Source organism: Nyctereutes procyonoides, unplaced genomic scaffold, assembly GCF_905146905.1.
Source record: "Nyctereutes procyonoides isolate TBG_1078 unplaced genomic scaffold, NYPRO_anot_genome, whole genome shotgun sequence".
Lineage (NCBI taxonomy): Eukaryota > Metazoa > Chordata > Mammalia > Carnivora > Canidae > Nyctereutes > Nyctereutes procyonoides.
In genome coordinates this window covers 3,044,041-3,071,749 of record NW_026575020.1, presented here as the reverse complement: position 1 = coordinate 3,071,749, position 27,709 = coordinate 3,044,041, and the positions used below count along the sequence as shown (strand labels likewise).

Genomic DNA, 27,709 nt, shown 5'->3' with positions numbered 1-27,709 from the left:
ACTTGCTGCAAGGGAGGTTGGGAAAGCAAGTTTCTAGCTTCTCCCTTGGGGAGCCTCTGACTCAAGATGGATAGTTCTCCAAGTAGAAGAAGAGAGAAGCTATAAAGTGGTAGGAGAGGAAGACAGCTAGTAGCAGGAAGAGAATCAGATAACACAGTAGTCAGCTGTGCAGTAAGGGGTGGAGCACTAAGGAAAGAAGCAAAAACTCTCACCACTCCACCAATCTGGTAGAGCCATTCAACTTCCATCTCCATAAATCCCAGGATCTCAAGTTTTCCTGAGCTTCTGTGCTACTTACTGCCCTAAGTTTATGCTTATGTAACCTCTCCCCCAATAATTTGGCCAATCCATGGCAAATTGTGTTTTCCAAAGATCAATATTTACCATTCCACATGCCAGTCTTCCTTTTTTTTCCCACATACCAATCTTCAATGTGACATTGACACTCCTCCATCCTGAGATGAGGTCTGTACTTGTTTTCTATTTCTGCTTAATAAATTACTGCAAATGTAGAAGCTTAAGGTAGCACCCATATATTAGTTCACAGCTCTGCAGGTATGACTGGGTTCTCTATGAAGTGTTCTCTGTTTCACAAGGCTGAAATTAAGGTGTCTACCAGTCTGAGTTCTTATCTGGAGACTCTGGTGGGAAATCTGCTTCCAAACTCTTTCTTATTCTTGGAAAAATTCAGTTCTTTGCAACTGGAGGGCTGAGATTCTCTTTTTCTTGGTGGCTCTCAGCTGCTAGAGGCCACCCACATTTCTTGCCACATGCACCTTTCATCTTCAAGCCAGAAGTGGCATATCAAAATCTTGTGCTTCAAATCTCAGACTTCCTCTTCTTTTTTTTTTTAAGATTTTATTTATTTATTCATGAGAGACACAGAGAGAGAGGTAGAGACACAGGCAGAGAGAGAAGCAGGCTCCAGGCAGGGAGCTCGATGTGGGACTCGATCCCGGGACTCTGGAATCACACCCTGAGCCAAAGACAGATGCTCAACCACTAAGCCACTCAGGTGTCTCTCATACTTCTCTTCTATAACCAGCCAGAGAAAACTCTTTCCTTTTAAAGAGCTTATGTGATTGAGATGTCATCATTGTTCTTTTAAGCCTCTAAGCTTTGGGAAGTTTTGATATGCAGCTGTAAAACCCGGAACATAGGCTGAGGAGCCATCTGTCCCTAGTCAGGACAAGGAGCTTTGTATCAGGCCCAATCAGAATCCTTGGAGAATATTGTTGGCTGCTGTCTTATGGAATATTCATTACTGTGGCTTAGAGCATTTTATTTGTGCTATATTTTTTACCATCTATGAAATTTTCCAAAGCAAAACCACAATGTTTTTTTGTCTTGCTTTCCTCTGTAACTAGCACATGACCTCCTAATAGACTGTGGCAGATTGTTGGCACAAACTGGCCTCAGTTATGGCCCTCTCTATATCCACGTCCTTGCCATGTGACTTTGTAGCTCTTCCCATCAAGGAGAATCTATTTCCTCTGCTCTTGAATCTGACCAAGGTTGGGATTTGCTTTGGACAGCAAGATGCAGCCAAAGTGACTACTCTGAGCCTAAGCCTCAAGAGACTTTGCATACTTCTACTCGTTATCTTGGGACACTTGCTTGAGCTAGCCAGCTGGAGGATGAGAGTCATGTATCTCATTCACACCCAGCACCTTCAAACAGCATGTAGCCAAGCCCCAGAGGCAGAGCCACTAGCCAATTTGCAGCTGACCATAGATGCATGCAGGAAAATAGAACTGCCCAGACTAAACTGCCAAATGCAAAATCACGAGCTAAATAAATAGTTGTCATTTTAAGCCACTAAATTGTGGGTTGCTTTGTTACAAGCAAAAGTCAACTGATAGAAAACCTAACCAACACACAGACTACATTCATTTGATTCTCCCTTCACCTCCTTTCTGTCCCTTCTTAATCCCAAAGAACAAATGGGTCAAAGTCCAAGTTTGATTTGCAGTAGGAAAGCTTTATTAGAAACTTGAGATCGGGCAGGGAATGGGATCAACCCCAGACCAAACAGTTGAAGAGAGATCTCCCCAACCCTCCCAAGGGTACACATGCCCACTCAGCCCAGTTCCACATGAGCTCTGGGCCTTGTTGCCAGCTATTTCTGATGCCAGAAGACAATGAGCAGGCTTCATCTGGGGGCTGCCTGTCTGGAGAATACTTGGCTGGGGCAGGGCCAGGAGAGTTTACAGGAGCTCTAGTATCGAATGTGGTAGCCTGTGGAGAGACAGAAGAGAGGTAAGAGTGTGAAGAGAGAACCTAGAACAAGAGACAGGGAGACTGGGACTTAAAGAAAGGTGGACAAACTGGGAGCAAGAAGATTGGAGCTCAAATAGTTGGAAGGACCTTGGGATCCCAGTGGCCTCCATCTCATTCCTAAAGCTGTCCTGCAGCCCTAACAGATACTCTCCCATTTCTGAAGATGAAGGCTCATGAGCCTGGTCCCTCCTCCATTCAACAGATTTATTAGTAAATTTCTTATATATTTAGGCAAGGATGGCCCCAGCCTATACATGCACATCCATGGCCCTGCAGTGCCACTTGACACACAAAAATCACACCACCCACCCAAAGAAGGACAGCTCCCGTGCACTTGAAGGCTTCTTGGACCTAAACATTCCCAGTTGTGTTATCCAGGCTTTTACTACAATTTCATATTAAATTCTTGTTTTATAAATTTCAGCATACACAAGGGGAAACTTTCTCTGAGCTGGAGACCACTTCACTGTGTGACTCTCCTACATTGAGATTATTGTGTTCAGTATATGCCCTTTTAGACGGTTGCACCAGATAACTGACTTGTATGAACTAACCACTGATGACAACACCTGAACCTCATTTCTACTTGAACTGTTGCTGATCCAGATCTCCCCATCCTCGTGATGATTAAAAGTGCTGGCTATGAAGACCCACAGAGCTGAGTCCCTCATTTATTTTTTGTATGATCTTGAATAAGCTACATGTCTTCTCTGAAACTCATTTTCCTTATCTCCAAAATGGGTATAATAACAATACCCACCTCATAGGATGTGGTGGGAAGTATGTAAGATAATGCACAACTCCCAACCCATCTCCTATGCCATTGAGACTCAGGCCATGTGTAGATTTTGTTCTATCCTCACCCAAAGCTCAATAAAAATTAATGATAATTCAGAAACAAGGGCAAGTCAGACACCTCACTAGTGACCTCCCTAAAATCTAGTACTCTTCAGAATATGCATTCCCCAGAAAAGCTCAAAGATACTCAAAAAGTGGTGGTACCTTGACAGCTTAACATCTGTGCCTCCCTGACCCCACAAGCTAGAATTGTCCCTTACCTTGTGTATCATCACATTCACCAGATTTGGAGGAAGAGGACTGGACCTGAGATGATCTTCCACTTCCACCTTTTGATCCACTTCCTCCTCCGTAGCTGCCACCACTTCCTCCTCCAGATCCACTTCCTCCTCCGTAGCTGCCACCACTTCCTCCTCCAGATCCACTTCCTTCTTCACAGCCACCACCTCTTCCTCCTCCAGAACCACTTCCTCCTCCATGGCTGCCTCCACTTCCTCCCCTGCCTCCACTTCCTCCTCCAGAACTACTTCCTCCACCATAGCTGCCACCACTTCCTCCTCCAGAACTACTTCCTCCACCGTAGCTGCCACCACTTCCTCCTCCAGAACTACTTCCTCCACCATAGCTGCCACCACTTCCTCCTCCAGATCCACTTCCTCCTCCATAGCTGCCACCACTTCTTCCTCCAGATCCACTTCCTTCTTCACAGCCACCACCTCTTCCTCCTCCAGAACCACTTCCTCCTCCATGGCTGCCTCCACTTCCTCCCCTGCCTCCACTTCCTCCTCCAGAACTACTTCCTCCACCATAGCTGCCACCACTTCCTCCTCCAGAACTACTTCCTCCACCGTAGCTGCCACCACTTCCTCCTCCAGAACTACTTCCTCCACCATAGCTGCCACCACTTCCTCCTCCAGATCCACTTCCTCCTCCATAGCTGCCACCACTTCTTCCTCCAGATCCACTTCCTTCTTCACAGCCACCACCTCTTCCTCCTCCAGAACCACTTCCTCCTCCATGGCTGCCTCCACTTTCTCCCCTGCCTCCACTTCCTCCTCCAGAACTACTTCCTCCACCATAGCTGCCTCCACTTCCTCCCTTGCCTCCACTCCCTCCTCCAGAACTACTTCCTCCACCATAGCTGCCACCACTTCCTCCTCCATGGCTGCCTCTACTTCCTCCTCCAGAACTACTTCCTCCACCATAGCTGCCACCACTTCCTCCTCCATGGATGCCTCCACTCCCTCCTCCAGAACTACTTCTTCCACCATAGCTGCCACCACTCCCTCCCCTGGATCCTCTTCCATGACTGCCTCCACTTCCACCTTGCTGTCTATTTCCGCCACTTCCAAAATGACTTTGTCCAGATTCATGAGATTCACTGAGAAGGAAAGATAACACAGAGAGAAAAATGAATGACCCTACATACATATTCAAGGGTGGATCTGGACAGAGTCAAGACCCAAATGTGAGTATCCCTAAGTTTTCCTTCTGCAAGGCAGAGAACAGGCTGGGCTGGCACCACAGTTTAAGAGGAGAGCCTTCCTCTCCCTGGAGTAAGCACTAGTCCCTTCTCTCTTTGTTACCAAACCCCTTTTCCAAAGCCTTTGAGGTTCTCCTAGGATGAAGAAGTCCCCAACCCATCAGAATCCTTGTGTACAGGAACTTCCCCAGACACCAGGGACAATGTGGTGCCAGGGACTTAGAAATTACAGGGATTCCACAGAGTCCTGGGGAACCTACAAGTCCTCCTGGCCACCCTCAAGGAGACTGTGGTAGGTCTTAATTTCCTGCTCCAGCCGTGTCTTGATGTTGAGCAGAAGGCTATATTCCTGATTCTGGCACTCAATTTCTCCCCGGATCTCAGTGATCTGGCCCTCCAGGCTCCTGATCTGCTCCTGCAACTGCTGCAGCTGGCCAGAGTAGTGGTTCTTGGTGTCCTCCAAGGATTTCTCCAGGGCCGATTTCTAGGAGGCAGGAAGAGGCTATAAGAGGGATGCTACATCATAGCTCTTCCCTTCCCACTCCTAGGGATCATACCACACCTTCAGTGCCCCATCCTGGAATAGGTTCTAGAGCAGAACTACCAACCTTGCTGAGCTGAGACTGCAGCTCAATCTCCATCTCCTGGATGCTGTGCCGGAGCTGGGTCACCTCCTTGTGGTTGGACTCCATCTCCTGGCCACTACTCATCACTTCCTGCTCCATTTGGCTCATCTGAAAACCCAAGAACTCAGTGAGAATCAGGCTGGACCAGAGGCTGCAATGGGAAAAGTTCTGCCCCACTCACCAGGACCTTTGCCTCTGTAGCCAAGAGTGAGACAAAACTAAGGACAAATCATCCTGAGTTCTGGGTCTGCTAGCCAGCCAAGGTGATCCAATTCTCTCAACTTAGCATTCCCTCTTAGCAAGGCTTCAAGACTCTTCACACTTGTCCCCAAACCATCTTTCTAACCTTATTTCAAATTGACCCCCAAACACACACACACACACACACACACACACACACACCCCACAGATCATGCTCTCATAGGCCAGGGGTTATGGTCTATGCTAGGCATTGGAGGCCCAAGGAGGTTCCGTGTGGCATGAGAGGCACACCATGTACCTCTACTAGATTCTGATGGCACATAGCCTTACATGAGTTGTTCATGCTCGGCCTTTGTTCACATGTATTCACAAATGTAATAGATAATTGAAAGTAAATGTTCAGTATGTAACAAACTGTTCACATATGTAATAACCTTCTTGAGGACAGCAGTCTCATTTTGGCTCATCTCTGGGACATCAGGACTTCACATAAAACCTGGCACTGACAAGCTACTTAATAATTGTGTTTGTGGTTAATGAATGAAGATGGATAGATAACAGCTGGACTAAGAGATGGAGGGATGGGGGAATAGAGAGATGGGGTAGAGGAATGGAGAGATCCATGGAAGAGAAAGAGAATGTTGAATGGGCAGCCCATTCTGCTCACCTGAGTCTCATATTGCTCCTCAATGTCCCTACGATTCTTAGCACTGATTCGCTCATATTCCTCACGCATGTCATTGAGGATCTTGGTGAGATCTCTGCTAGGAGCAGCATTCATCTCCACATTGACATCTCCAGAGTTCTGTCCAGTCAGCTGGCTCATCTCCTGCCAGGAACCAAGGAGATATGAGGTCAAAGGGTGGGATCCTCTCCACCAGGTCTTAGCCGTCCCCCTCTGCTTCCTCAGAGATACAAAAAGGAGGCACAGTTGTGAAGGCAAAGCCCAACCACCACCATAGGCACTCCTAAGGAGGCACTGGGAGTGTCCTCAAAAGTCAGGAAAAGGGTGTCAGTGCCCATAGCTATCCCTTCACTGTCTCTGCAACTTCTGTTCCTCCTTTTTCTCAATAAGCCATAAGAAGCCAGGACCATACATCCTCGTGATTCTTCTTGAGGGCAATCAGTTCCTCCTGCAGAGACTCATACTGCATCTCCAGGTCAGACTTTTGCATGGTCAGGTCAACCAGCACCTTCTGCAAGCCATTGATGTCAGCATCCACAGCTAGTCGCAAGTTGTTCTCTATATCACACCTGCAGAACAGCCACAGGTAGGGAATGAGCAAGAGGACACCAGTCCCAAAGGGACTTTCAGAGCACTAGGGGGTGGAGGAAGATTGATGACAGCATAGGGAGTGGGAGCAGGGCTCACTTCATCCTGATGTCATCCAATGTCATTCGAGTGTTGTCAAGATCCAGGAGGGTCTTATTGTTGTCCACTGTGATGTTCACAATCTAAGAAAAAGAGGAGATGGCATGGAACTCATGCTCCTTTTCTATGACTCATTGCTAGGAGGCAAGAAGCCAGGCAAAGCCATAAGAGATAAGAACGCCATCCAGGAAGATGCTTAAGAGGTAGAAGGAGCTTCCAAAAGCTGGTACACAGCACAGACCTCTCACAGGCTTCAGCAAGGATGTTCAGTGTTAATTCAACAAATATTTGAAGATTTACTACAACAAACACTGTGAGGTCTAGACATCAATGAGATATTGCTCCTCAGGGAACCCACAGTCAACTACCACATCCAAAGTATCATAGAAGAGCTCAAGGAAAGGAGAGATGACATATGGCTATGGCACTGTAAGAAAGATTTCAGGGAGGAGGTAACAATAGAATTGATCCCTGAAGGATAGCTAGGATTGCACATGGATAAAGTAGACGGGAGAGGTGTGGGATAGAAGAAACAGGATATCTAGAGGCTGTTTAGCAGAAGTTGTAAATGCAAGGGAGATAGGCGGGAACAGCAAACTATAGCTAGACTGTGAGCTCCTCAAGACAGAGACCAAGTCTGGTACATCACTATGTCTGCCACGGGCAACATGGAAGGCAGTTATTCATTAAATTGGGTGAATGAATGAATAAATGGATAGATGGAAATTTGGATGGATAGATGAGTTGATATATGGATGGATGGTGGGAGGATTGGTATGTGGAGGCAGCGTGTGGGGAGATGGAAGAGTGGATAGATTACTTCCATCCCCAGAGTTTTAGATCCTGTTATCACTTAAACAACTAGCATGTGTACCTAGGTCCAACAAAACTGAAAATATCAAGACAGGCCTCTATAGGAGCCCAGGAGAGGTAGGAAGGAATAGATACAGCTTCTAGTTTTTCTGCTCTAAATTCTTAGGGAGTGAGAGGAGAAACAGGAACAGATTTTCTCCTCCCTTGAGCCATATGATCTACCAATTTGGGGCAGTAGCTCTCTTACCTCTTTTTTGCATGATTACAGAAGTTTTAAGCCAACAGAGACCTAAGAGCTGGTCTGCCCATCCTCTGTATTAAATGCATAGAACAGGTCCAGAGAGGGCATCAGGTTTCCCAAGGTCACATAGTGAATTGATGACAGACCCAGGATCACATCCCTGGCTCATAAAGGGGAGTGCCCCCATCTTTATTCCCTCCCCACTACCCCACTACCTCTTGGCCAGGCTCCAAAAGGAGATCCCCACATCCAGTCTCAGGCTCACCCATGTTAATCTAAGCCTCTTCACTGCTCTGCTCAGACTCTGAACATGGTGATTAAAGCCTAGAGCACAGGCCAAAGTCCCAGCCCTGGTGCCATCAAGAACCAAACAAACTCTGTTTCTGATGAAAATATAATGTTTCTTAAAAAAATGGATTCCTTGACGATGATCTAAGCTTAGAGTCTAGCATCTGACTTTTTTGGAAGATAAACCATGTGAGTGTATGTGTGTGTGTGTGAGTGTGAGGCAGAGAGACCAGGAGAGAGGGGTCAGAGTTTCCCCACCTACCTGGTTCTTGAGGTCTTCAATAGTGTCATAGTAGGGGGAGTAATTCCTATGGAAGGCCCTAGGCCCCTGCTTGTCATACCACTCCCGGATCTTACTCTCCAGTTCCTTGTTGGCATCCTCCAATGCCTGCACCTTATCCAAGTAGGAGGCCAGCCGGGAATTGAGGTCCTGCATGGTGGTCTTCTCATCAGCACCCAGAATACCACCAGCACCACTATCAAAGCCACTGCCAAATCCCCCAGGCCCCCCAAAGCCTCCTCCAGAACCACCACTAAAGCCCCCAAAGCCTCCTCCAAATCCACCCCCAAAGCTTCCTCCAGAACCACCACTGAAGCCCCTAGAATGTCCCCCAAAGCTACCAGCACTAAAACCGCCCCCAGATCCTCCACCGTAGCTAGATCCAAAACTGCCACCACCTCCCCTCCCACAAGCCCCAGAGCTGCCCCCTCCGAAGCTACTAGAAGAGCTGAATCGGCCCCCTCCTCCACCAGCTCCTGAAAAGCTGCTGCGGCTGCAGGAGAACATCTTGCTGCCCCCACCACCCCCAGAGCTGTCATGGCTGCAGTGGGAGGACAAGAACTGTCTGCGATTCATGGCTGGCTCTGCTGCAGCTTGTGGGACAGGAAGTAGTCGTCTGAGTGCTACTGGCTCCCGAGTGCAGGGTACAGAGCTGTCCCCAAGGCTTCCTACTTATACCCCCAGTTGATGATGGCACGCCTGGGTGTGCCTCTGTCTGCACCAGCCCCCTCCCTCACAGACCCAAAGGAGGTCTGGGATCAGAAGGCGGCAGGGCTGCCCCAGGCTCAGCGTCCTTTAGCGACTGCCAGGAGGCAGCCCAGCCTCTCTCCATTGTGTGGGGTAATTTGGTGATATTAGGCTGTCAGGGGCACCATAAATCAGCTCTGCTGCCAAGGGGGTGACCTAGATCCTAGAGTTTGGTCTCCAGCTGGCCCAACAGCAGAGACTTAGCTGAGACTTAGCCCCTCTGGGATAGAAACTCCCAGGAGTAGAGTCATCTCTCCCATTGATGATTATCATTGTCTGCGCCCCTTGCTGCTCCCACCTTGTGCCCACTGTGGGTGAACGAGGACTGGAGTACTAAGAAGTTATTTGAAGGATGGGGGAAGCACCACCTCTGCCCACAGAAAGCTACCAGTGAGGGGGGAAGCCCAGCCCCTGCCCTCTCAGAGCCCCAGTCTGCTGGGGAGCCCTATCCTGGCTCTCAGAGACACCAGGTTGATGAAGGAGGCAAGTGGCATGACACAAAGGCCACAATGGTGATAAAGCAACATGCCTACCAGGGCTTGGAAACAGAAAGTAGGGTTCATGCGAAGGATGCAGAGAGGAAGACTGAAGAAATAAAGTGGTGCTGATGTTGACTGACCTTTGGGCGGGAAGGCAAGGGGCTCAACTGTCCTGGTCCTTCAGCAGGAGCCCAGCAGGAACCCAGCCCAGGTATGGAATTGACCTTGGTTGATTGCCTAGCCTTTCCTGAGTCCCGAGAGGGATACAGAGATGTGTGGCTTTTCCAGTCTTCCTGGAATTTGCAAGCCCCCTGCTCCAGATGGAAAGACAGAAGCATGTTCTGGTGAACAAAGCCAGAAGACAGAGGTGAGGAGGCTGGCAGCAGGGCCGGGGCAGGGGTGGGGTCCCTCTGGTGACAGACTACCAGAGTCAACCCCTGCTCCCCACTCACGAGCTGTGTGATTTTGGCAAGTTATATACTCGGTGCTTCTACTCCCTTCTCTGTAAAAGGATGATGTTAAGGGTGTGCTGGTCTCCTAGGAAGAGACACACAAGAAGTGCTGGAGAAATGGTTTGACTGCCTCTGATCACTCAATCCCAGAAGCCCTCTGGACTCTGCCCTCACCTGGATTTGCCATCAGCTCATAGCTGCTCTTCCTGCTTTTCTCGATTCTGACTTCTCCTCCATGCAGCAGCCAAAGTGGTCTTTCCAAACCTGGGTGTGACCACATCACTCCAGTCACTTCCCTTCACATCCAACATAAGGTCTACCTTCCTGGCACTCAAGGCTCATATCAATCTTTCCATTCTGGCCCTGTCTGCCATCATTCCCCAGACCTGCTAACCAAATCCTGCAATACTCCCAAACACCCTCCAAACCTCAGATAATGCTCAGCGCTTCTGGCTTGCTCCAATTCAAACACTCCTCCATCTTTTCTACCCAGAGACTCCTCCTTATCTCTGGTGACCCATCTGTGTGCCCCCCTCCTCCATGAAGCCTTCCTGTGTCCTCTTCCTCTGGCTTTGCACTTTGCTCCATTGCTCATCTTATACTCATCCCAGTGCCCAACACCATGCCTTGTCCAACGCATACAGAATAAAAGAAGGATAACCAATCATTCCAAGTAGGACAGGCTAAGAGCTAAAGGTGAGAAGAGATGCCAGGTGGTCGGTAACAGTTTCTGGAAAAGGCAATGACCTCTGGGCTGTTGTTCAGGCTTCATAAAGGACCAACATTTCTTGAGATGCTTTTGGGCGACACATGGAGACTCTGTTAAATAATATTGAGTCACTTGGTGAGAAAAATATTCCTTTATCTATTTCTCAATCTTCTGATCAGTCAAGGAGAAAAATCTCAGGTGGACCCGACAGCCCCTTCAACATACCTCCCTAGTTGCCAATCGCCATTTCACAAACCAAAGCTGGCCTTGGGCGCAGAACCTGTAGAAAGCAACAGCATCTAGTTAGAAGTAAAGTATTTATTTCTATTATTTCCTTCTTTTTCTGACCAGTGATTCTCATTTTCTTTTTTTGGTAGTAATACAGTGGTATAGGATTTCCTTCATAAACATGTATTTGTTGACATGACATTTAGCTGATGTATCAAAATGCAGTAACTACTTAAATGGTAGTACACAATATTAATATCAAATATTAAATGTCAAATAAAAAATTAAACAGTACACAAAATCTTGAAGGCATTTTGTGAATGCCTAATGCACGGGGAAACCCTTAGATCAAGGTTGGTGGCAAGCATGTTGTTGGTAATACCTTTCCCAGGTTCCTGCCGAGCTCTGCTGGTGAGCCCAGCACCTGCCTGCAATGTGATTGGAGATTTAGGAAGACTTTATCCTTTTTTACCCCCTCCCCTGATCTCCGGGTGATGTTGCCACCCCAGGGTGTAAACCCCAGGTCTCGGGTACCCTAGCCGAATAGAGGAGGAGTTGGCAGGGCTGGGGTGAGCAGGGGAAGCAAGAGCCAGCAGAGCAGCATCTCTGGGGCCCTGTACGTGCATTCTCTGCAAATGCATTCATGTTCGGGGCTGGTGGGGAGGGTGTCCTAAACATCTGGGTCTGACTCTGTCAGGGCAGTTGAGACCTGCCTGCCTGACCAGAAGCTCCCAGCTGGGGTACCTCTACCCAGCTGGCTCTTATGAGAGAGCCCATTTCCAGGCCTGGTCCCAAGCCCTCCAACCCCTGCCACCTCCTCAACTCACCACCCTCCAGCTGGCCCTAACCCCCTGCAGCTCAGAGCAGCTCATGGCAATCCTCAGAATTCCATTGCAGCTACCCAGGAAGGCTGGGCTGCCCATGGGGATGCCCATCTCCCAGGGTGCCAGTATGGTGAGGACTTAAGAGGTCATGTGCTCCAGGCAGACTATCATATCTGGATGTCCCACAAATTTCGGACTTATGGCGCCAATTTTCTACCTGCACAAGGAAATCCTAGTCACAGCCAGCTCCTCTCCCCTCCCTGGGTGCTAAGAGGTCAGGCCTTTCTCCCACATCTGGTTGTCCCTGCACATCTGCTCCAATGCTTGCTACCCTCTCCTGAGCTTTCTCTCTCTCTCTCTCTCTCTCTCTGCTCTCTCCATCCAGCACTCCTCACTGGGGCTCAGGGAAGCAGTAGGGTGGACAGAGCAGAGGCTGCCTCTTAGCCCCATCCTCCCTACCCTGGGGCCTGGCCTCAGTCTCCTCATGAGAAGCCCTCCCATACACAGTGTCAGGGGCCATAAATACAGTGCGTGCATCAGGCCTCATCTGGAGGGGTCTCTGGACAAATGCCCAGCTACTCCCCATGTGCGGCCCTGCTTCCCACATCTGTCAGGTCTCTCCACATTGAGCCCTACTTCCAAGGCCAAGCACAGTGCTTGCTGTGGCCAGAAATGAGGCCCTCCTCTGGTGGCCCCTGGGTGCCATCCCTTCAAGTTTAGTGATAGGGGAGGCTCACCAAGCCCTGGGCAGAGTAACTGATTTCTTCAGGGCCGTGTGACATGGCTCACGCTCCTACCCTCACAGGACTCCGGCCCTGCCCTCTGAGTCCTACTTGAACACCTGCCAGAAGCCTCCAGCACATGAGTGAGGTGCAGCGCACATCAGCTCAGGACACCCTGGTGCCTGAGACCCGGAGGGGATCCACACTGCCCTTGTAGCCCCATGGGCAAGGCTGCAGCCTGCATCCACAGGCCCTGCCTGCACAGCGAGAGGAGTGGGACAGAAGGGGCCGCTCCAACTAGGCGAACAGAGGAGAAACACCTACATGGTGTCGGCAAAGGGCAGGGGGCAGGGGACAAGGATAGCCATTCCCCAGCCACAGGAGCCCTGCTGCTTGCCTGCAACCAGCTGCTCACAGCCCACACTTGCTGTGTCACTGAGCCCCAGGTGGGGCCCAGGGAGCACCCTGAGTCATCATGCATGGCTGTTCTGGGAGGCAGGCATGGGCCAGCGAGTCGGTGCCTCCATTACCCATCTAGCTAGGCAGGGACTGCCCATGGGCTCAGGGCCAGGCACCTTCACCTGTGTGCCAACACTTCTTTCCTCACATGTCAGGCACCTGCCACCACCCCACTTAGCCAGACTTAGACCCCATGACACCAGGGACTCTGGGCAAGCGTGCAAAGACATACCTAGCAAAGAGGCTCAGCACACCAACTTTTGGAGCCAGACGGGTCTGAGTCTAAAGCCAAGTTCTTCCACTCATTTGGGGAAAGTTGCTTCCCCTCACTGAATCTCAATTTCCTCATTGTGAGTTTGGATTCCTCTTTTCTTGAGTACTTACTATATTCCAGGCATTGTCCTGAGTGCTGGGGAGAAAGTGGTGAGCAAGCCAGACATAGCCCCTACCTTCTTGGGCAGTTATGGGATAAAACAGACCCTCAAGAATAAATGTATAATTCAAAACTAGGGCGAGTGCTGTTGGTAGGGAAATGGGGAGCATATGACAAAGGTGTGACCCCATCTGAGAGATTGAAGAGGGTCTCCTTGGGAAAAAGACACTTCAGTGAAGGGTGATAGGAGTATCCTTGAGAAGGCATAGAGAGCATGTACAAATATCCTGAGGTGAGAAGGAACAATGTGACTGCAAAGGCAGAAAGCCAGTGTGGCTGAAGGGCTGATGGTGAGGCTTAAAAGAGCTAATGTAAAACTACTTATGTGGGTCCAGCGCCTAGTGGGACATTTTCTTGTCACTGGCAATGTACCATCCCCCTAACTTCCCCTGGAACCCTTTGGACAACTTGGGTTCTCAGCCCTCTCTCTTGTTACCAGTCTACTCCTCTGGTCTGTTGAGTCCCTAGTAAGATTGAGGACCTGCGCTCAGTGGGATTGGAGAGGGGGTCACATGAAGGTTAGAGGATCATGATTTCTTCCATCAAGGGACCTCTAGGGCTCCAGACAAGAACACCATTGCTTTGCCTGCCCTACCGTATTTAATCCTCACAATTGTTTAATGAAGTAGATACTCATTTTTAAATCATTTTAAAAATGACTAAATTGAGGCTCAGAGAGGCTAAGTGTCTTGGCCACAGTCACAGAGCTAAACAAACAGAAGGTAGAACACGGTTTGTCCTGCAGTGAGTGGGAGCTAAGATGGGCACAAGGCTTGGGGTTCCCTCTCTCCACCCTCCAGCCTCCCATGCCTTCTGGGGCCCTCTCTACCTTCCTTCTCACTTGGCCTTTCTCCTTGTTTCAGGCTGCCTCAATGCACCCCCATGTTCCTCCACACATGAAAGAGTAAATTTCAATAAATAAGTGTGAATGAATGAATAAATGAATGAGTGATCCTCGCTGCCTAGTCCTAGCCCAACGCCTTCACTATCTTGTCTCCCTGTGTCTGACTCTGTCTATCTATATGCATTTGTTTCTATCTCTTTGTGTCTGTTTTTACCCTTTCTCACATGCCAAGACATCCCAGAGTTCATAAGGGTACCTCAAAGGAAAAGGCTTCCTTTCCCAGGCCTGGCCCTACAGTTGATGGTACCACACAAGGAAGCCCCAGCAGGAAATTATTGGCCCAGCAAAGGGAAAAAGAGGAGCTGCTGGTGCTTATCCTGTCTTCCCGAGGCCAGGCCATTGCCCTGGAAGTCCCTAGCATCCCCTTGTCCCCTCTGTGGCAGCATCCAAGCTCAATGAGTTGAGCCAGGCCAGGACATCAGGACCTGCCCCCTCTGACACTAACCTGTAGGACTAGTTGGCTACATTACCCAAACCAGGTCATCAGTGGCCTTGAGGAAGAGCCTTTCACCAGATCAGGTAACCACAGGGCGATGTGCCACTTGGGCCCATAAAGTTCCCTGGACAAAGTTGAGTTCCTCTCACAATAAAAAGGGTCCCCAAAACTAAAGAGGACCCAGTATTTCAAGGTGGGTCCATCCCATAACACAAAAACCTCAGAGTCAGCTAGGAAAAAAAAAAATCATAATTGTCCCGTGAGGCTCTCAGCCTCATCTCATCCCTGAGAGAGAACACAGCAGGAATGAAGCACAAGCCTGGTCAAGGACCAGAGACCAGAGCACCTGGTCCACTTTCAGTCTGTATGACTTAGAGCAGGCCACTGTTCCCCCAAGTTGAAGAGGTTGGAGGAGCTGTCTCCCACACTCTTCCCGCACTGCCCTTCTGTGCTCTGAGAGGGCAGGAAGAGGGTATCACTCCTACCAAATTGCTTAGGCGGGAAGAGGAGCCAGAGAAGCCATGTGACCTGCCCCAGGCCTCCCCGAGGCAATTCCTTCTGCCTCCACTAGACTGTGCTGTGGAGTCACTTTCCTGGTTTCCTATCATTCAGATCTGGGGGTGGCGGTGGGGGAGGCAGTCTTGCCATCCTCAGAGTGGCTGGCCTGGGTCCTTAGGTGGGTTCTTGTGGTCCCAGGCCTTGTGAACAAGAGCACTGGTCAGCAGCAGGACCCACAGTGTTGACTCCATTCTTCCCAGTGCAGTATGGTGATAGGGGACCTCGGAGAGAGGTGGACTCCATGTGGGACTCTGGTATGGCAGCCCTGCCTGCTTTTTTCCTCTAGGGCCCTGACAGGGTGGAAGCCCCTCAAGGCCCACTGTTTGAGTTCCTCTCCTCCCACTATGGAACCTGCTTTCAGTCAGGTGGCCTCCAGCTGCCATCTTTACCATCAAGTGAGCCCACTCACCCCATATATCCTTCAAAGAGAAATGGCAACCAGTCAAGAGGAGGGGAAGCTCACCACACCACACTCAAGTCTAGAAAAAAATCTCACATGCTATATTGCTCTAAATCAGATCTTTGGGGGCTGGAAGCTTTAATCTGCCACCACCTCCACAGCAGAACGATGCCTGGGGATTCTTACACAGTTCAGAACATTCTAGACTTCAGTATTTCTCATGGATGACTGCTGATAGGCTTTGCTCTTTTTCTAGGTCCATGTGACCTCCCAAATGTGAACAACTCCCCAGAATCCTATCACACATGAGTTCATTGGCCAGTTAGAAACACTAGTCCCTAGGGTTCAGCATCCCTAGGGATACCATGTGGCCCTCTGCACCAGGGTCCTATCATTCTTAGGGCCACAAAACCATCCCTTCCCAGTATCCAAGGAAAGTCCTTCAAACTACCTCCTCCCTGAGTTGTCCCCTCATACCTCCGAAACTAATCATTCATCTTCAGAATGGAGCACCCTCCCCCAGAGATCACCCCAGATAAACCCTTCTTAATGCCAAAACTCAGGGGAAAAAACATCACAGAATTTCAGGAACACAAAGCAGGCCTCTCTTCCCTGGGGTGAAGATGAGGTGAAGAGAAGAAACCAACATCATTTCATTCCAATTCCTAATAATTCACCCTCTTACTATACCATTTATAGAGCACCAACAATGTGCCAACTACAATGCTAAACTCTTGGCCTGAGTGAGATCATTCAATCTACCATTGACCTTATGTGGTAAGGGTTTTCATTTCCCATTTTGTAAAAGAGGATCTTTTCCAAATTCTTCCAGGCTAGTCAAATGTGTAAGCCGCGACTCCAACCCTGGGTGTCTAATTCCAAAGTCCAGGCTTTTATATCCCTTGCCCTCAAGAACTAAGTGTTTCTTTAACCCCAGTCCCATCCTTGGCTCCCCCCCTAGCAATTTCATTCACATAGCCCAATGAATGAGCTCTTGAAATTGACACAGTGACTAGTCAACTCTTTCCTAGCTGGAGGCAATGGGCCCTACCCACCTCTGGAATCTTCACTATGCACTCAGGTGAGATCCTCTCCTTCTTCCTCCTTTTCCAGCCCCCTACAGAATGAAGAAGACACTTCCCACCAGAGAAGTCTCCTACAACCTACAATCTGGTTCTTTTTTTTTAATAAATTAATTTTTTATTGGTGTTCAATTTACCAACATACAGAATAACACCCAGTGCTCATCCCGTCAAGTGTCCCCCTCAGTGCCCGTCACCCACTCACCCCCACCCCCCGCCCTCCTCCCCTTCCACCACCCCTAGTTCGTTTCCCAGAGTCAGGAGTCTTTATGTTCTGTCTCCCTTTCTGATATTTCCCACACATTTCTTCTCCCTTCCCTTATTTTCCCTTTCACTATTATTTATATTCCCCAAATGAATGAGAACATACACTGTTTGTCCTTCTCTGTACAATCTGGTTCTTAATGTGCATTCACTTACTGGATTCCCATATTAATTCTAAGAAGTTGTGTTCACCATGTCTACTAGATAAGTGGGGAAAGTGAGACTCTTCAAGATCACAGAACTAATATAGAACAGAGCCAGAGTTAGAATCCAGTCAATCTGTTCCCTAAGCCTTTAAAACTGCCCTCATCATAGATGGAGAATCTCCACACATGAGAGGTAGCTCATCCAGTATAACTCACTGTCATGCCCTGAGCCTGCACTATGCCAAGCACTGTGCTAGTGGCCTTCATGCATTCTTCCAGCAAATCCTCACAAAACACCCATGAGGTAGGTAGTGTCATTGTGCCCACTTTACAGACATGGAAACTGAAGCTTGGAGATGATAATGAACCTGTGCTAATGTCAACTTATAGCAGACAGGATCAGCCCCAACTCTAGAGGCAAAAGCAGGTGAGATGGAGGGAGACAACCTCTCAATAAAGTATGAGCTCCTACTGGGTTTGTGGACCTCCACTGATGAGCTTTAGGGGACCCATGAACCTCATGAGTTATGTGCAAATGGGTGTGTGCTTATTGGGCTGGGGGAGGAGAGAAGATCTATAACTTTCAATATATTCTCAAAGAAATCCCTGATGACCAAATTGTTTTTAAAAATCTTGGGATCCCTGGGTGGCTCAGCGGTTGAGCACCTGCCTTAGGCCTAGGGCATGATCCTGGAGACCCTGGATCGAGTCCCACGCCGGGCTCCCTGCATGGAACCTGCTTCTCCCTCTGCCTGTGTCTCTGCCTCTCTCTCTCTCTCTCTCTCATAAATAAATAAATAAATAAAATCTTTTAAAAAATCTTTAACCTGCCACAGGCACTCAATAATATTGGCAAGTGAATAAATAAATTAATGAATAAATGAATACGTGAACAAGTGAGTGAGTGAGTGAATGAATGTTCCTCCATGCCCTTGGAGACACTACAAATGACCTAGGACACACATCTATCAGTATGTTTGGAATGGTGAAAGCCATCCCAGGACCTGAGCCCAGTCTGCCTCCAGCCCTTTCTCCCAATCCCAGAGGCCACAGCCAGGTGTTATGACAAGCTCCAAAGAGATACTTCCCCCGCTCTCTCCCCACCCCCACTCCTAACAATGACCAGGCAGAGGCGGGAGTTGTGCAACTGAGATAATAAAGCTTTATTGATTGCCAGGAGGGGAAAAGGATGAGGCAGGACTCAAGTGTGGAGTGCTTGGGGGGCAACAGAGGGGATTCCCCAGTGAGATCTGTTCCACATAGGGGAGCCTCCTAGGCCTGAGCAACGCTGAGCAGCCTCAGTTCTTGGTGCGAAGAACCTGCTCGTGGGTGGACACCACCTTGCCATCGTGCACATCCATGACCTTGGTGCGGATCTGGCGACTGGAGGAGGTCACTGGGGAAAAGGAGAGAGAGGGTGTTACCAACAGTGGATAGGCAGTGAACTATCTCCCTGCTGCTCTCTCCCCTGATTATCACTTCACTCACTGCTCTTATCCCAGCACTGATACCATCAACACATTTTTTTCAGACTAGAGTTCCCTAAGGTCAGGGACAGAGTCTGTGTCCTCAGACTGGGCTCCTAAGAACTCAGACCAGACTGGTTCTGTCCAGATCAACCCAAGTGGACTGGTATCCACAGGAAATGTCCCGTGGGGGCCTGTCCGTGGTGCTGACCACCTAAACTGTGGGGTACCAGGTGACAGAAGTAAAAAGTAGAAGCCACTAGCTCCTAACGCTAAGGAAGATTTAGAAAAATGGCTTCATCTACTCAAGAAGGTTTATAAGGAATCCTGGATGAGAAAACTCTAGCTCAACCCCTCAAAAAGCCACCTCCCTAGACCTGCTGGGAGACAGGAGGTGATGATGAGTTCAGGCTTGAGGAGGAGGAAGGTCTTACCATCTCTGGAGGACTGAGAGCCAGAAGAGAACTGGGAGGATGAGAGGCTATGAAGACAGAAAAGGGCAAGATCATTAGACATATCTGGTAGAACAGGTGAATAGTGAGGGGGCAGGACTGGGTTAGAGGGCAGTGCACTCACTGGGCATCCTCGCCCTCCAGCAGGCGGCGGTAGGTGGCGATCTCCTGCTCCAGCCTTGTCTTCACGTCCAGCAGGATCTTGTATTCCTGGTTCTGCTGCTCCATCTCGCAGCGCAGCTGGGCCAGCTGCTCCTCCACGTTGCCAATCAGGTCCTGGATCTGGGCCAGCTGCATGCAGTAGCGGCCTTTGGTCTCCTCCAGGCTGTTCTCCAATGATGCTTTCTGTGAGGGAGGGAAAGATCAGGCATCAGTGAGGGTAGTCACTCCCTCCCTCCTAGTCCTGAGTCCAATGCAAGCCTAGCAGCTCCCCTACCATGCTGAGCTGGGACTGCAGCTCGATCTCCAGGTTCTGCACAGTGCGCCGGAGCTCGGAAATCTCGCTCTTGCCGCTTTGTACCAGCTCGCTGTTGGTGGCCACCTCGCGGTTCAGCTCCTCTGTCTGCAGAAAAGAAAAGAAAAAAAAAAAAACATTCACAGCAGAAGTTCCTGGAAAGTGGGTCTCCTGGGTCCCTTCCACCCAGGATGATACCCACCTTGCTGAAGAACCAGTCTTCGGCATCCTTGCGGTTCTTCTCTGCCATCTTCTCGTACTGGTCGCGCATCTCGTTCAGGATGCGGCTCAGGTCCACACCAGGGGCGGCGTCCATCTCCACGTTGACATCTCCGCCCACCTGGCCTCTCAGAGCGTTCATTTCCTGCACAACCAAAGCATAATCCACAGTCAGGAGCCTCACTCTGGAGGCCAGTTGGGGTTCCCAAGTCAGAGGTGTTCCTAGACTGAGCATTGCCCTCCCCCAGCTCAATTCCATCCCTTCCTCCCAGCTCATCTTCTATGCCAGCTCTCACCTCCTCGTGGTTCTTCTTCAAGTAAGCCAACTCCTCCTTCAGGGTCTCAATCTGCATCTCCAGGTCAGCTCTGGACAGAGTCAGCTCATCCAGCACCCGGCGCAGGCCATTTGTGTCGGCCTCCACGCTCATGCGCAGGTTCAGCTCTGTCTCGTACCTGGAATGACCCGAGAGAAAAAGAATGAGACACCCATCCTGGCCACATTGAAGGCTTTGTTCTCTGCCCCTTGCTGATTCTTCCCATAGCCAGCACCCTGTGAGTGGTTTAGGGAGTCAGTCTTGAAAATAACATGGTTGAACACAGCACCCATTGATAGCTCAGATCTGAACATTCCTGGGGCCAGGGAATAAGGCAATTCCTCATGCTGTAGAATTAAGGGAGGGGAGATGCTTCTGGTCTCACAACCAATAGCACACAAGCTTCCAAATGTGACTGCCTCCTGCACTTTGAGGGCAGGTGGGGAAGTAGGGAACACCTCTCCCTAAAGCAATGGCACCCAAACCTGGCTGTGGATCAGAATCACTCAGGCAGCCTGTTAAAAATAACTGAATCAGAACTCCAAGGGTGGGGCCCAAGAACCTTGTATTTTTACAAGCACCTCAAGGGGTTTTCACGTGGCCGTCCTGGCAACTTATCAGCTCTGTTAGGGAACCCAAAAATGCCCCACCCTGGGGGGAATGGACATCCTGAAACAACACTGCAAACTCACTTGGTACGGAAGTCGTCAGCAGCCAGACGGGCATTATCAATCTGCAGCAGGACGTTAGCATTGTCCACAGTGGCCGTGAGGATCTGCAAGTGGAAAGGATGCAGGTCATCAGACAAATGGACATCACTAGCCAGACTTTACTGCAGCCTGTATACATCAGGCCTTTGCTTTCCTGCTCTCACCTGAGTCCCCCCTTCTCCCAAAAGCCTTTGCCACAACAGTCTAAAGGACAAATTTCAGTAGTCCAGCTTTGACCCAGGGCTTTGCTGACTCCGGGTCAGGAAAATGGATAGAAAGAGCCCTGGCCTTGGAACCCAAAGCCCTGGAGTTGTGGGTCCTGGTTCTACCACTGATGAGCTGCAGGGCCTCAGTTTCCCTACCTACAGAGTAGAGGGGTGACCTAAGTTTCTCAAGACTCCCTCCCTGGTCTGAATTTTCCTCTTTAGGCACAAGCCAGCCCTGCCAGTCTTCACCCATTCCTTTCCAAGCCCACAAGAGCATGGGATCTCAGGTGGGGCTTTCCCAAAAGAGGAGACCCAAGCCAGCACAGGAGATGATAGAAGAAGAGACAGAAGAACAAGAACAAAGATCGAATCCTGGATTGGCTGGAGTTCATCTCCTTCATCATCTAATTTACCTAATCCACAAGAGGCATCAGAACCAGACACCAAGAAAAGCAGGATCAGTGTGTAGGGGGCGGGGGGGGATCCCTGGGTAAGTTGGAGCAGGGGGTGAGGGTGGGGCTGGAATCATGTGACACAAGTCCCCCAGTCTCCCTCCTGCACAGGGCGTGTAAAGTGGATCGCCACTGATTATCTCTGGGGTTTTTGCGAACCCCCTGGCTGTGGGGAGGGGCCAGTGCCGGGGCTCATGGGCGGCAGCCACCACAGCCCAGACTAATGAGCTAATGAGTGGTTTGAGTGTCTAGTCTGCTCCCGTTACAGCCTTGCTCCTCCCCTGTGCTGGGGAACAGGTAGCTGCCTCCTGTACGAGCAAGTGGGCACAAGGGCTCTAGCCTCAGCGCTGCCATTGATTTGCTGTGTGGCCTTGAGCAGGTCACAGCACCTCTCAAAGCTTTGACTTCTTCCTCCATGAAATGTAAAGGTAGGAATCCCTAGTCTCACATGGTCTGAGGTCTGGAGCCCAGAAGGGCATGAGTGAGGCCCGGGACCCACCAGCCCTGCCGGACGTGTCTGGAGCAGAAGGGATCTGGGTTGGAATCTGCCCTGTCTAGGAATCTAAAGATGCCAGCGGCCTGAGGCATTTCTTGCTCCGGAGCGAGGTAGCTGGAATGGCAAGTCCTGCTGCCCAGTCCACACACCTTGTTCCTCAGGTCCTCAATGGTCTTGAAGTAGGGGCTGTAGTCCTTGGTCTCAGCGGGCCGCTGCCTCTGGTACCAGTCGCGGATCTTCACCTCCAGGTCGGTGTTGGCCTCCTCCAGGGCGCGCACCTTGTCCAGGTAGGAGGCCAGGCGGTCGTTGAGGTTCTGCATGGTCACCTTCTCGCTGCCCACCAGGAGCCCGTCACCACCACCGAAGCCACCCCCAAAGCCAGCACCAAGGCCACCCCCAAAGCCAGCACCAAGGCCACCCCCGAAGCCAGCACCAATGCCACCACCGTATCCTCCACCAAAGCCGCTACCCAGGCCCCCACCAAAGCTGCTGCTGCTGCTGAAGCCACCACCATAGCTGCCCCCCAGGCCGCAGGCCCCCCCAGAGGAGTAGCGGGAGGTGGAGACCGACAGGCCCCCGTAGGCACTGGGGGCCCGGCAGGCCCCTCCAGCCAGGACAGAGGACATGCGGCTGGAGCCGCCCCCGATGCCGCAGGAGCCCTTCATGGAGCTGGAGGAGGTGAACTGGCGGCTGCAGGAGGTCATGGTGCTGGGAAGGAGGTGAGCGAGTGAGTGAGCGAGCAGAGGAGAGAAAGGTGCTCAGGTAAGTTGGAATAGGATGTGGGTGCTTTATACTCCTGAGTAGGGGGCGGGACTGGCACTTTCCATTCCCCTTGGCTTTCATCACTTACAGGCCAGTGCCAACTCCCCGTCAGATCCCTCCCCTCCCCCGCCTCATCACGTCTGTCATATTTTACTGGAAACTCATTGTTTGGGGTGTTTTTGGTTTCTTGTCCCGCCAGGCGTGATTCACATAGGAGGTGTGGGCCTGCAGGCTACACTTTCCCATCTGGCCCTGGGAGCCACAGCCATCAGGAGCCTACATGCTAGGCTCGGCCAGGTGGCAGCAAGGAGGGCCTCTGCCCCGTAAACCTGATGACCTGTCAGTTTCCCATTAACGAGGTGGGCCTTTGACATCCACCTAGAGGAAGCCCATCACTCCAGGTGGTACCTGGCTGCAGAAATGCCAGCGTGGCAAGGTTACATGAGGCACAGGGATGCCCCTCAGCAAGGTCATCTATAAAGAGACCAGAAGCTCTCAGGGGTCTCTCAGATCTGACCTCTTAGGCTGTGCTGAGAAGCCTGTCACATCCCTGAAACATGCCCCCCCAGTCAGGTGGCTCAGGCTTCCACCCTGACACCCTCATTAAAGGGAAATCCAGGCAGCTTTCCCCAGCCCTGGGCACAGCCTCCGAGATCTTCCACACACCTGTGGGTGGGCCCGTGGCATTGGGTGGCCAAGAGCAGGTGGCCAAGAGCAGGTGGCATCACAGGCACAGCCAGAGACGTGTTGAAAAAGCAGAGTCAGATGGCATCCTGGCTCTGCTATGTAACCCTATGCTGCCTCAGTTTACTCATCTGTAAAGTGGGGATAAATATCATCTGCCCTGCCTAATGCAGAGTCAGCTCTGAGAATGCAAAGTGGTAATGTACACGAAAGGGTTTTGTAAGCCAAGTGTGGCGCAAAGTCTGGTTAGCATTGTATGCTAGTCTGGGACCAAAGAGGGTGGAGCAACACCCCTGGAACAGGACAGGAAGGCCTTTTTCCTTCTAGCCCCAGGTGTCTCTCTGCAGTGGAAGAGGCTGGCCCAGGCACCCTTATGAGCTGGCCCAGGGGATTTCGGGAGGGATGCAGACACTACGGGGCAGTGGACTTGAGGGGGGATCCTGACTCCTGAAACATTGAGGTTCAGGGGACTTTTCCAGGGGTCCACTTGGCTCTGCCTTGGATATTTGTATATGGGGGCCCTCAGCTGCCCCACGTCTCCCAGACAACCTCCAAAGCCACACCCCCTCCAGCCACACCCCGCCCACCCGCCAGCCAGCCCCTTAGCTCTACGGACCCCAGCAGGCATGTTGGGAGGAATGCAGTCGTGTCTGGGGCTGTCTGACGCGTCCCATCTCCCCAGACAGGCCCTGACAGCCCCCGCTGGAGGCTCCAACGCTCTTCCTAGGATCAACTGCTTCCACAAAGGAAGCAAAACCTCCTTCTCCCCCCAACCCCGACTGCCATCAAAGCAGACACCAGAAAGCACCCCCTCACCAGGGCTTAGGAGCTTGGGAGACAACGCTGAGACAGACACTGGAGGCTGTGGGCTCCCCAAATCTGCCGCCCAAGGACTCTCAAGGATGTGAGTAAGTAAGGGCCCCACCTTGCCCCACCCGCCCCTGACAGACACTCTAATCTCCTTCCAGAGGATGCTCCCCCACCCCGGCCCAGCCCTACAACTTCCCCAGTGAGAGGTAGCAGGGATTTTGGCTGAGGCACAGATGCATGTGTTAGGAGGCATATTACTGTTGGGTGGGGCAGAGGGGGCACTTACCAGAGAAAAATGCAGCATCAGGGACCTGGGGAGCAGGAGAGGGGGCAGAGCCCAACACCAGGTTTCTCTGTGCTGCCCACCCCCCTATCTCCCTCCATTGCAGGAAACCATGGATAAAATCCCTAGAGCACAGGACACAGGAAAAGCTCTCCTCTTCTACCCTCTACCCTGATTCAGTGGAACCCAAAAGAAGCTTCTTCCTTGCCAGCCTCCAAGGGAAAACTAAAAGTAAAGAGGGTAGGAAACCAATGACATATGAACTCATGCACACAATCTAAGAAGAGAACTTTGCCTGGGTACTTTTTCTCACCCCTACAGACCCTGGAACCCCAACATGGGATATAAGTCTGATCCCCCCCAACCCCCTCCTACCAGCACTCAGGATTAGAACTCTGGTGGTCCAGATCCTGAGACTAATCCTTGCAGATATAGAACCAGGCACAAATGGTCTAGTCTGGTGCTCACAACATTGTAAGAAGAAGTAGCTTTCGAGGGCAGCAGGGATTAATGGGCTGATGCTTGTCTGCTGGGCCCTGGACTCCTAGACAGGCTTTGTGTGGCCCCCAGTACCTAACCTTCACTCCAGCTGCCCCAAGAAGGAGAGGGCAAAAGAGGAGCCTAGGGCGGTGTCTCTTGTGGTTGGTAAGTCTCCCTGCCAGCCTGCAGGAGGTGACCAATGCCAATGCAAACAGGTGAGGCAGCAGAGCCAGGCAGCCCCCCACAGAGCCTGCATTGTGTGCTGAGGATGGGCTGGGCACCAGGAGATGGGTTCCTAAAGAAGGAGTGGACCTTGTGGCATCCCAGTCCAAGGAAAGAGGCCCTGCCCCTGTCCCCAGAGCCCAGTATAATAAAAGAGACAGTCTCTGCCCTTAGGAAGCCGGCAACCTGCAAGGAGAAAGAGGACACACATCAAAATTACTTAAGATGCGGACAAACAGAAGAAAAGTGCAATCCTGGCAGCCCGGCTGGCTCAGCAGGTTAGCGCCACCTTCAGTCCAGGACATGATCCTGGAGACCCAGATGGAGTCCCACGTCGGGCTCCCTGCAGGGAGCCTGTTTCTCCCTCTGCCTGTGTCTCTGCCTCTCCCTCTCTCTCTCTCCGATCTCTCTCTCTCTCTCTCTCTCTCTCTCTCTCTCTCTCTCTCTCTCTCTCCCCCTCTGTCTTTCATGAATAAATAAATAAAATATTTAAAAAACAACAACAACAACAAAAAGTGCAATCCATATGTATTAGTTTCCTGGGACTGCCGTAACAAATCACCACAAATGTTGTGGGTTAAAACAATAGAAGTATATTCTCTCACTGCTCTGGAGGTCAGAAGCCCAAAATCAAGGTGTCGTCAGGGCCACACTCCCTCTGAAGGCTCCAGGGGACAGCCCTTACTTACCTCTTCCAGCTTCTGGTGGCTCCCTGCATTCCTTGGTCTGTGGCAACAAAACTCTAATCTCTGCCTCCCCATCTTCACATGGCCCTTTATGTCTCAATCTTTCTCTCTGTGTGTCCTTTTCTGCCTCTTTTAAGGACACTCCTTGGGTTCAGCGCTCACCCTAACCCAGTGTGATCTCAATTCTCACCATAATGAATGACATCTGCAGAGACCCTATTTCTAAATAAGTCACAAATTTCAAGGTTCCAGTGGACGTGACTTTGCAGGGGATACTGTTCAACCCACAACACATGTGACAGACCAGGAGCTATCCACAATGCAAGGGGAGAGGTGGTGAACAGTTGGTGGAGGCATGACTGTAACAAGATGTGGGCAGGGCCAGTCTGGAAGGCTTCTGGGGGCAGCTGGTAGCTCCACAAAGAAAGGTACTAGGGGATGGGGCAGCAGAGAGACAGAATTCTCAGGAGTCCGGGCCACACTTCCCACCACCCAATTTCTCCGGGCCCTTTATACATAAAAAATTGCTCTGGGAGAGAGCCCTTTTTTATTTTTGTTTTTAAATTTTTCTTCTGAAATCATAGAAAAAGTTGCAAAAATAGTACAGAGAATTCATGTGCAACTTTCACCCAGCTTCCCCATTATGGTCATGGTGCATAACCATTGTTCAATTATCAAAACAAATAAATTAACATTGACCTTAATGTCCCTTTCTGTTGTGGGATACCATATTTCATTGGTTGTCAGGTCAGCTTGGTCTCTCCCTGCCTGTGACAGCTCCTTAGTCCATCCTTTTCTTTCATGACCTTGACAGTTTGGAAGAGGCTTAGTCAAAAGGATATCCCTCAGTTTGGGTTTTCCTCATATTTTTCTCATCATCAGATTGTGGCAAGAAAACCACAGAAATGATGTGTCCTTGTCCAGTGCATCATCTCAGGTATAGTAGACGTATATGGAATATTGCTGTCCGTTGGCCAAGGTACTGTTTGTGGATTTCTCCATTGTAGCATTACTATTTTTCCCATTGAAATTAATAAATACCTTGAAAAGGATAGTTTGAGACTGTGCAACCATACTGTTTCTCTTCAACTTTTTTTTTGGCACTAATTCTGCATCCATTAGCAGTGGCAAAGAGCACTTGATACCCAGTGAGCTTGAGAGTGTCATTTGCCTTGGACTCCTCGAAGGACTATGGTTTTTAGGAAACACTTTGGGGAAGGGAGTCCAGGCCCAAGAAAAAACTCTTATTTCCTCTCTTCCAGCCTTAAACCCAGACTGGGCCTCCTCAAATCTTCTCTGTACCCTAAGACGCTCCCAGGCCACTGTCCTTAAAGACATACCAACTGGGGTGCCTGAGTGGCTCAGTGGTTGAGCGTCTGCCTTTGACTCAGATCATGATCCAGGGGTCCTAGGATCGAGTCCCACATCACACTCTGCATGGAGCCTACTTCTCCCTCTGTCCACATCTCTGCCTCCCTCTCTGTGTCTCTCATGAATAAATAAATAAAATCTTTAAAAAAAAAGACATACCAACTATTTCTGTAATCATTGATGTCCAGAGTCTTTTCTTAGACCCCCACCAACCTGGAGGAAAGAAGGCAACAGTCAGAGTCTTCCTCATATCACTGGTAGGAAGTCTGAGGTCCAGAGAAAGTCATAGAATTGCCTAGTTAGAGCCCTCTTAGTGATTTTCAGACCTCTGCCATGGGCTAGGCTTCTTCTCTCCTCTTAACAGAGTTCTGTATCCCTTGCCCTTCCTTCCCTGTCCCTCCACACCCTTCCTTGTCC

General features: G+C 50.4%; 2 protein-coding genes and 1 long non-coding RNA gene across 6 annotated transcripts; 1 reads left to right on the top strand and 2 right to left on the bottom strand.

The window, feature by feature from the left end:
- Positions 1-2,021: 2,021 nt before the first annotated feature.
- On the bottom strand, positions 2,022-8,958 carry KRT9 (keratin 9). The gene is made up of 9 exons (XM_055336298.1): positions 8,365-8,958; positions 6,761-6,843; positions 6,486-6,642; positions 6,056-6,217; positions 5,170-5,295; positions 4,822-5,045; positions 3,885-4,459; positions 3,339-3,674; positions 2,022-2,238 (listed from the first exon to the last, which is right to left on the bottom strand). The coding sequence occupies exons 1-9, from the start codon at positions 8,956-8,958 to the stop codon at positions 2,219-2,221; spliced, it is 2,277 nt and encodes a 758-aa protein (XP_055192273.1). The 3' UTR covers positions 2,022-2,218.
- A 9,406-nt stretch (positions 8,959-18,364) lies between these two features.
- On the bottom strand, positions 18,365-22,771 carry LOC129515201 (keratin, type I cytoskeletal 14). The gene is made up of 8 exons (XM_055333943.1): positions 22,144-22,771; positions 20,823-20,905; positions 20,113-20,269; positions 19,800-19,961; positions 19,580-19,705; positions 19,268-19,488; positions 19,126-19,172; positions 18,365-18,621 (listed from the first exon to the last, which is right to left on the bottom strand). Exons 1-8 carry the CDS (start codon positions 22,696-22,698, stop codon positions 18,524-18,526), a joined length of 1,449 nt encoding a protein of 482 aa, XP_055189918.1. The 5' UTR covers positions 22,699-22,771; the 3' UTR covers positions 18,365-18,523.
- A 1,241-nt stretch (positions 22,772-24,012) lies between these two features.
- On the top strand, positions 24,013-27,466 carry LOC129515205 (uncharacterized). Of its 4 annotated transcripts, XR_008665539.1 has the most exons (5): positions 24,013-24,348; positions 24,640-24,773; positions 25,410-25,513; positions 26,804-26,858; positions 27,184-27,462. It is a non-coding gene; the product is annotated as an uncharacterized LOC129515205 (long non-coding RNA). The 4 variants fall into 4 exon arrangements; XR_008665538.1 differs by having other exon boundaries at positions 24,018-24,348; positions 26,804-27,466; XR_008665540.1 differs by lacking the exons at positions 26,804-26,858; positions 27,184-27,462 and having other exon boundaries at positions 24,018-24,348; positions 25,397-26,785.
- The last annotated feature ends 243 nt before the right edge of the window (positions 27,467-27,709 follow it).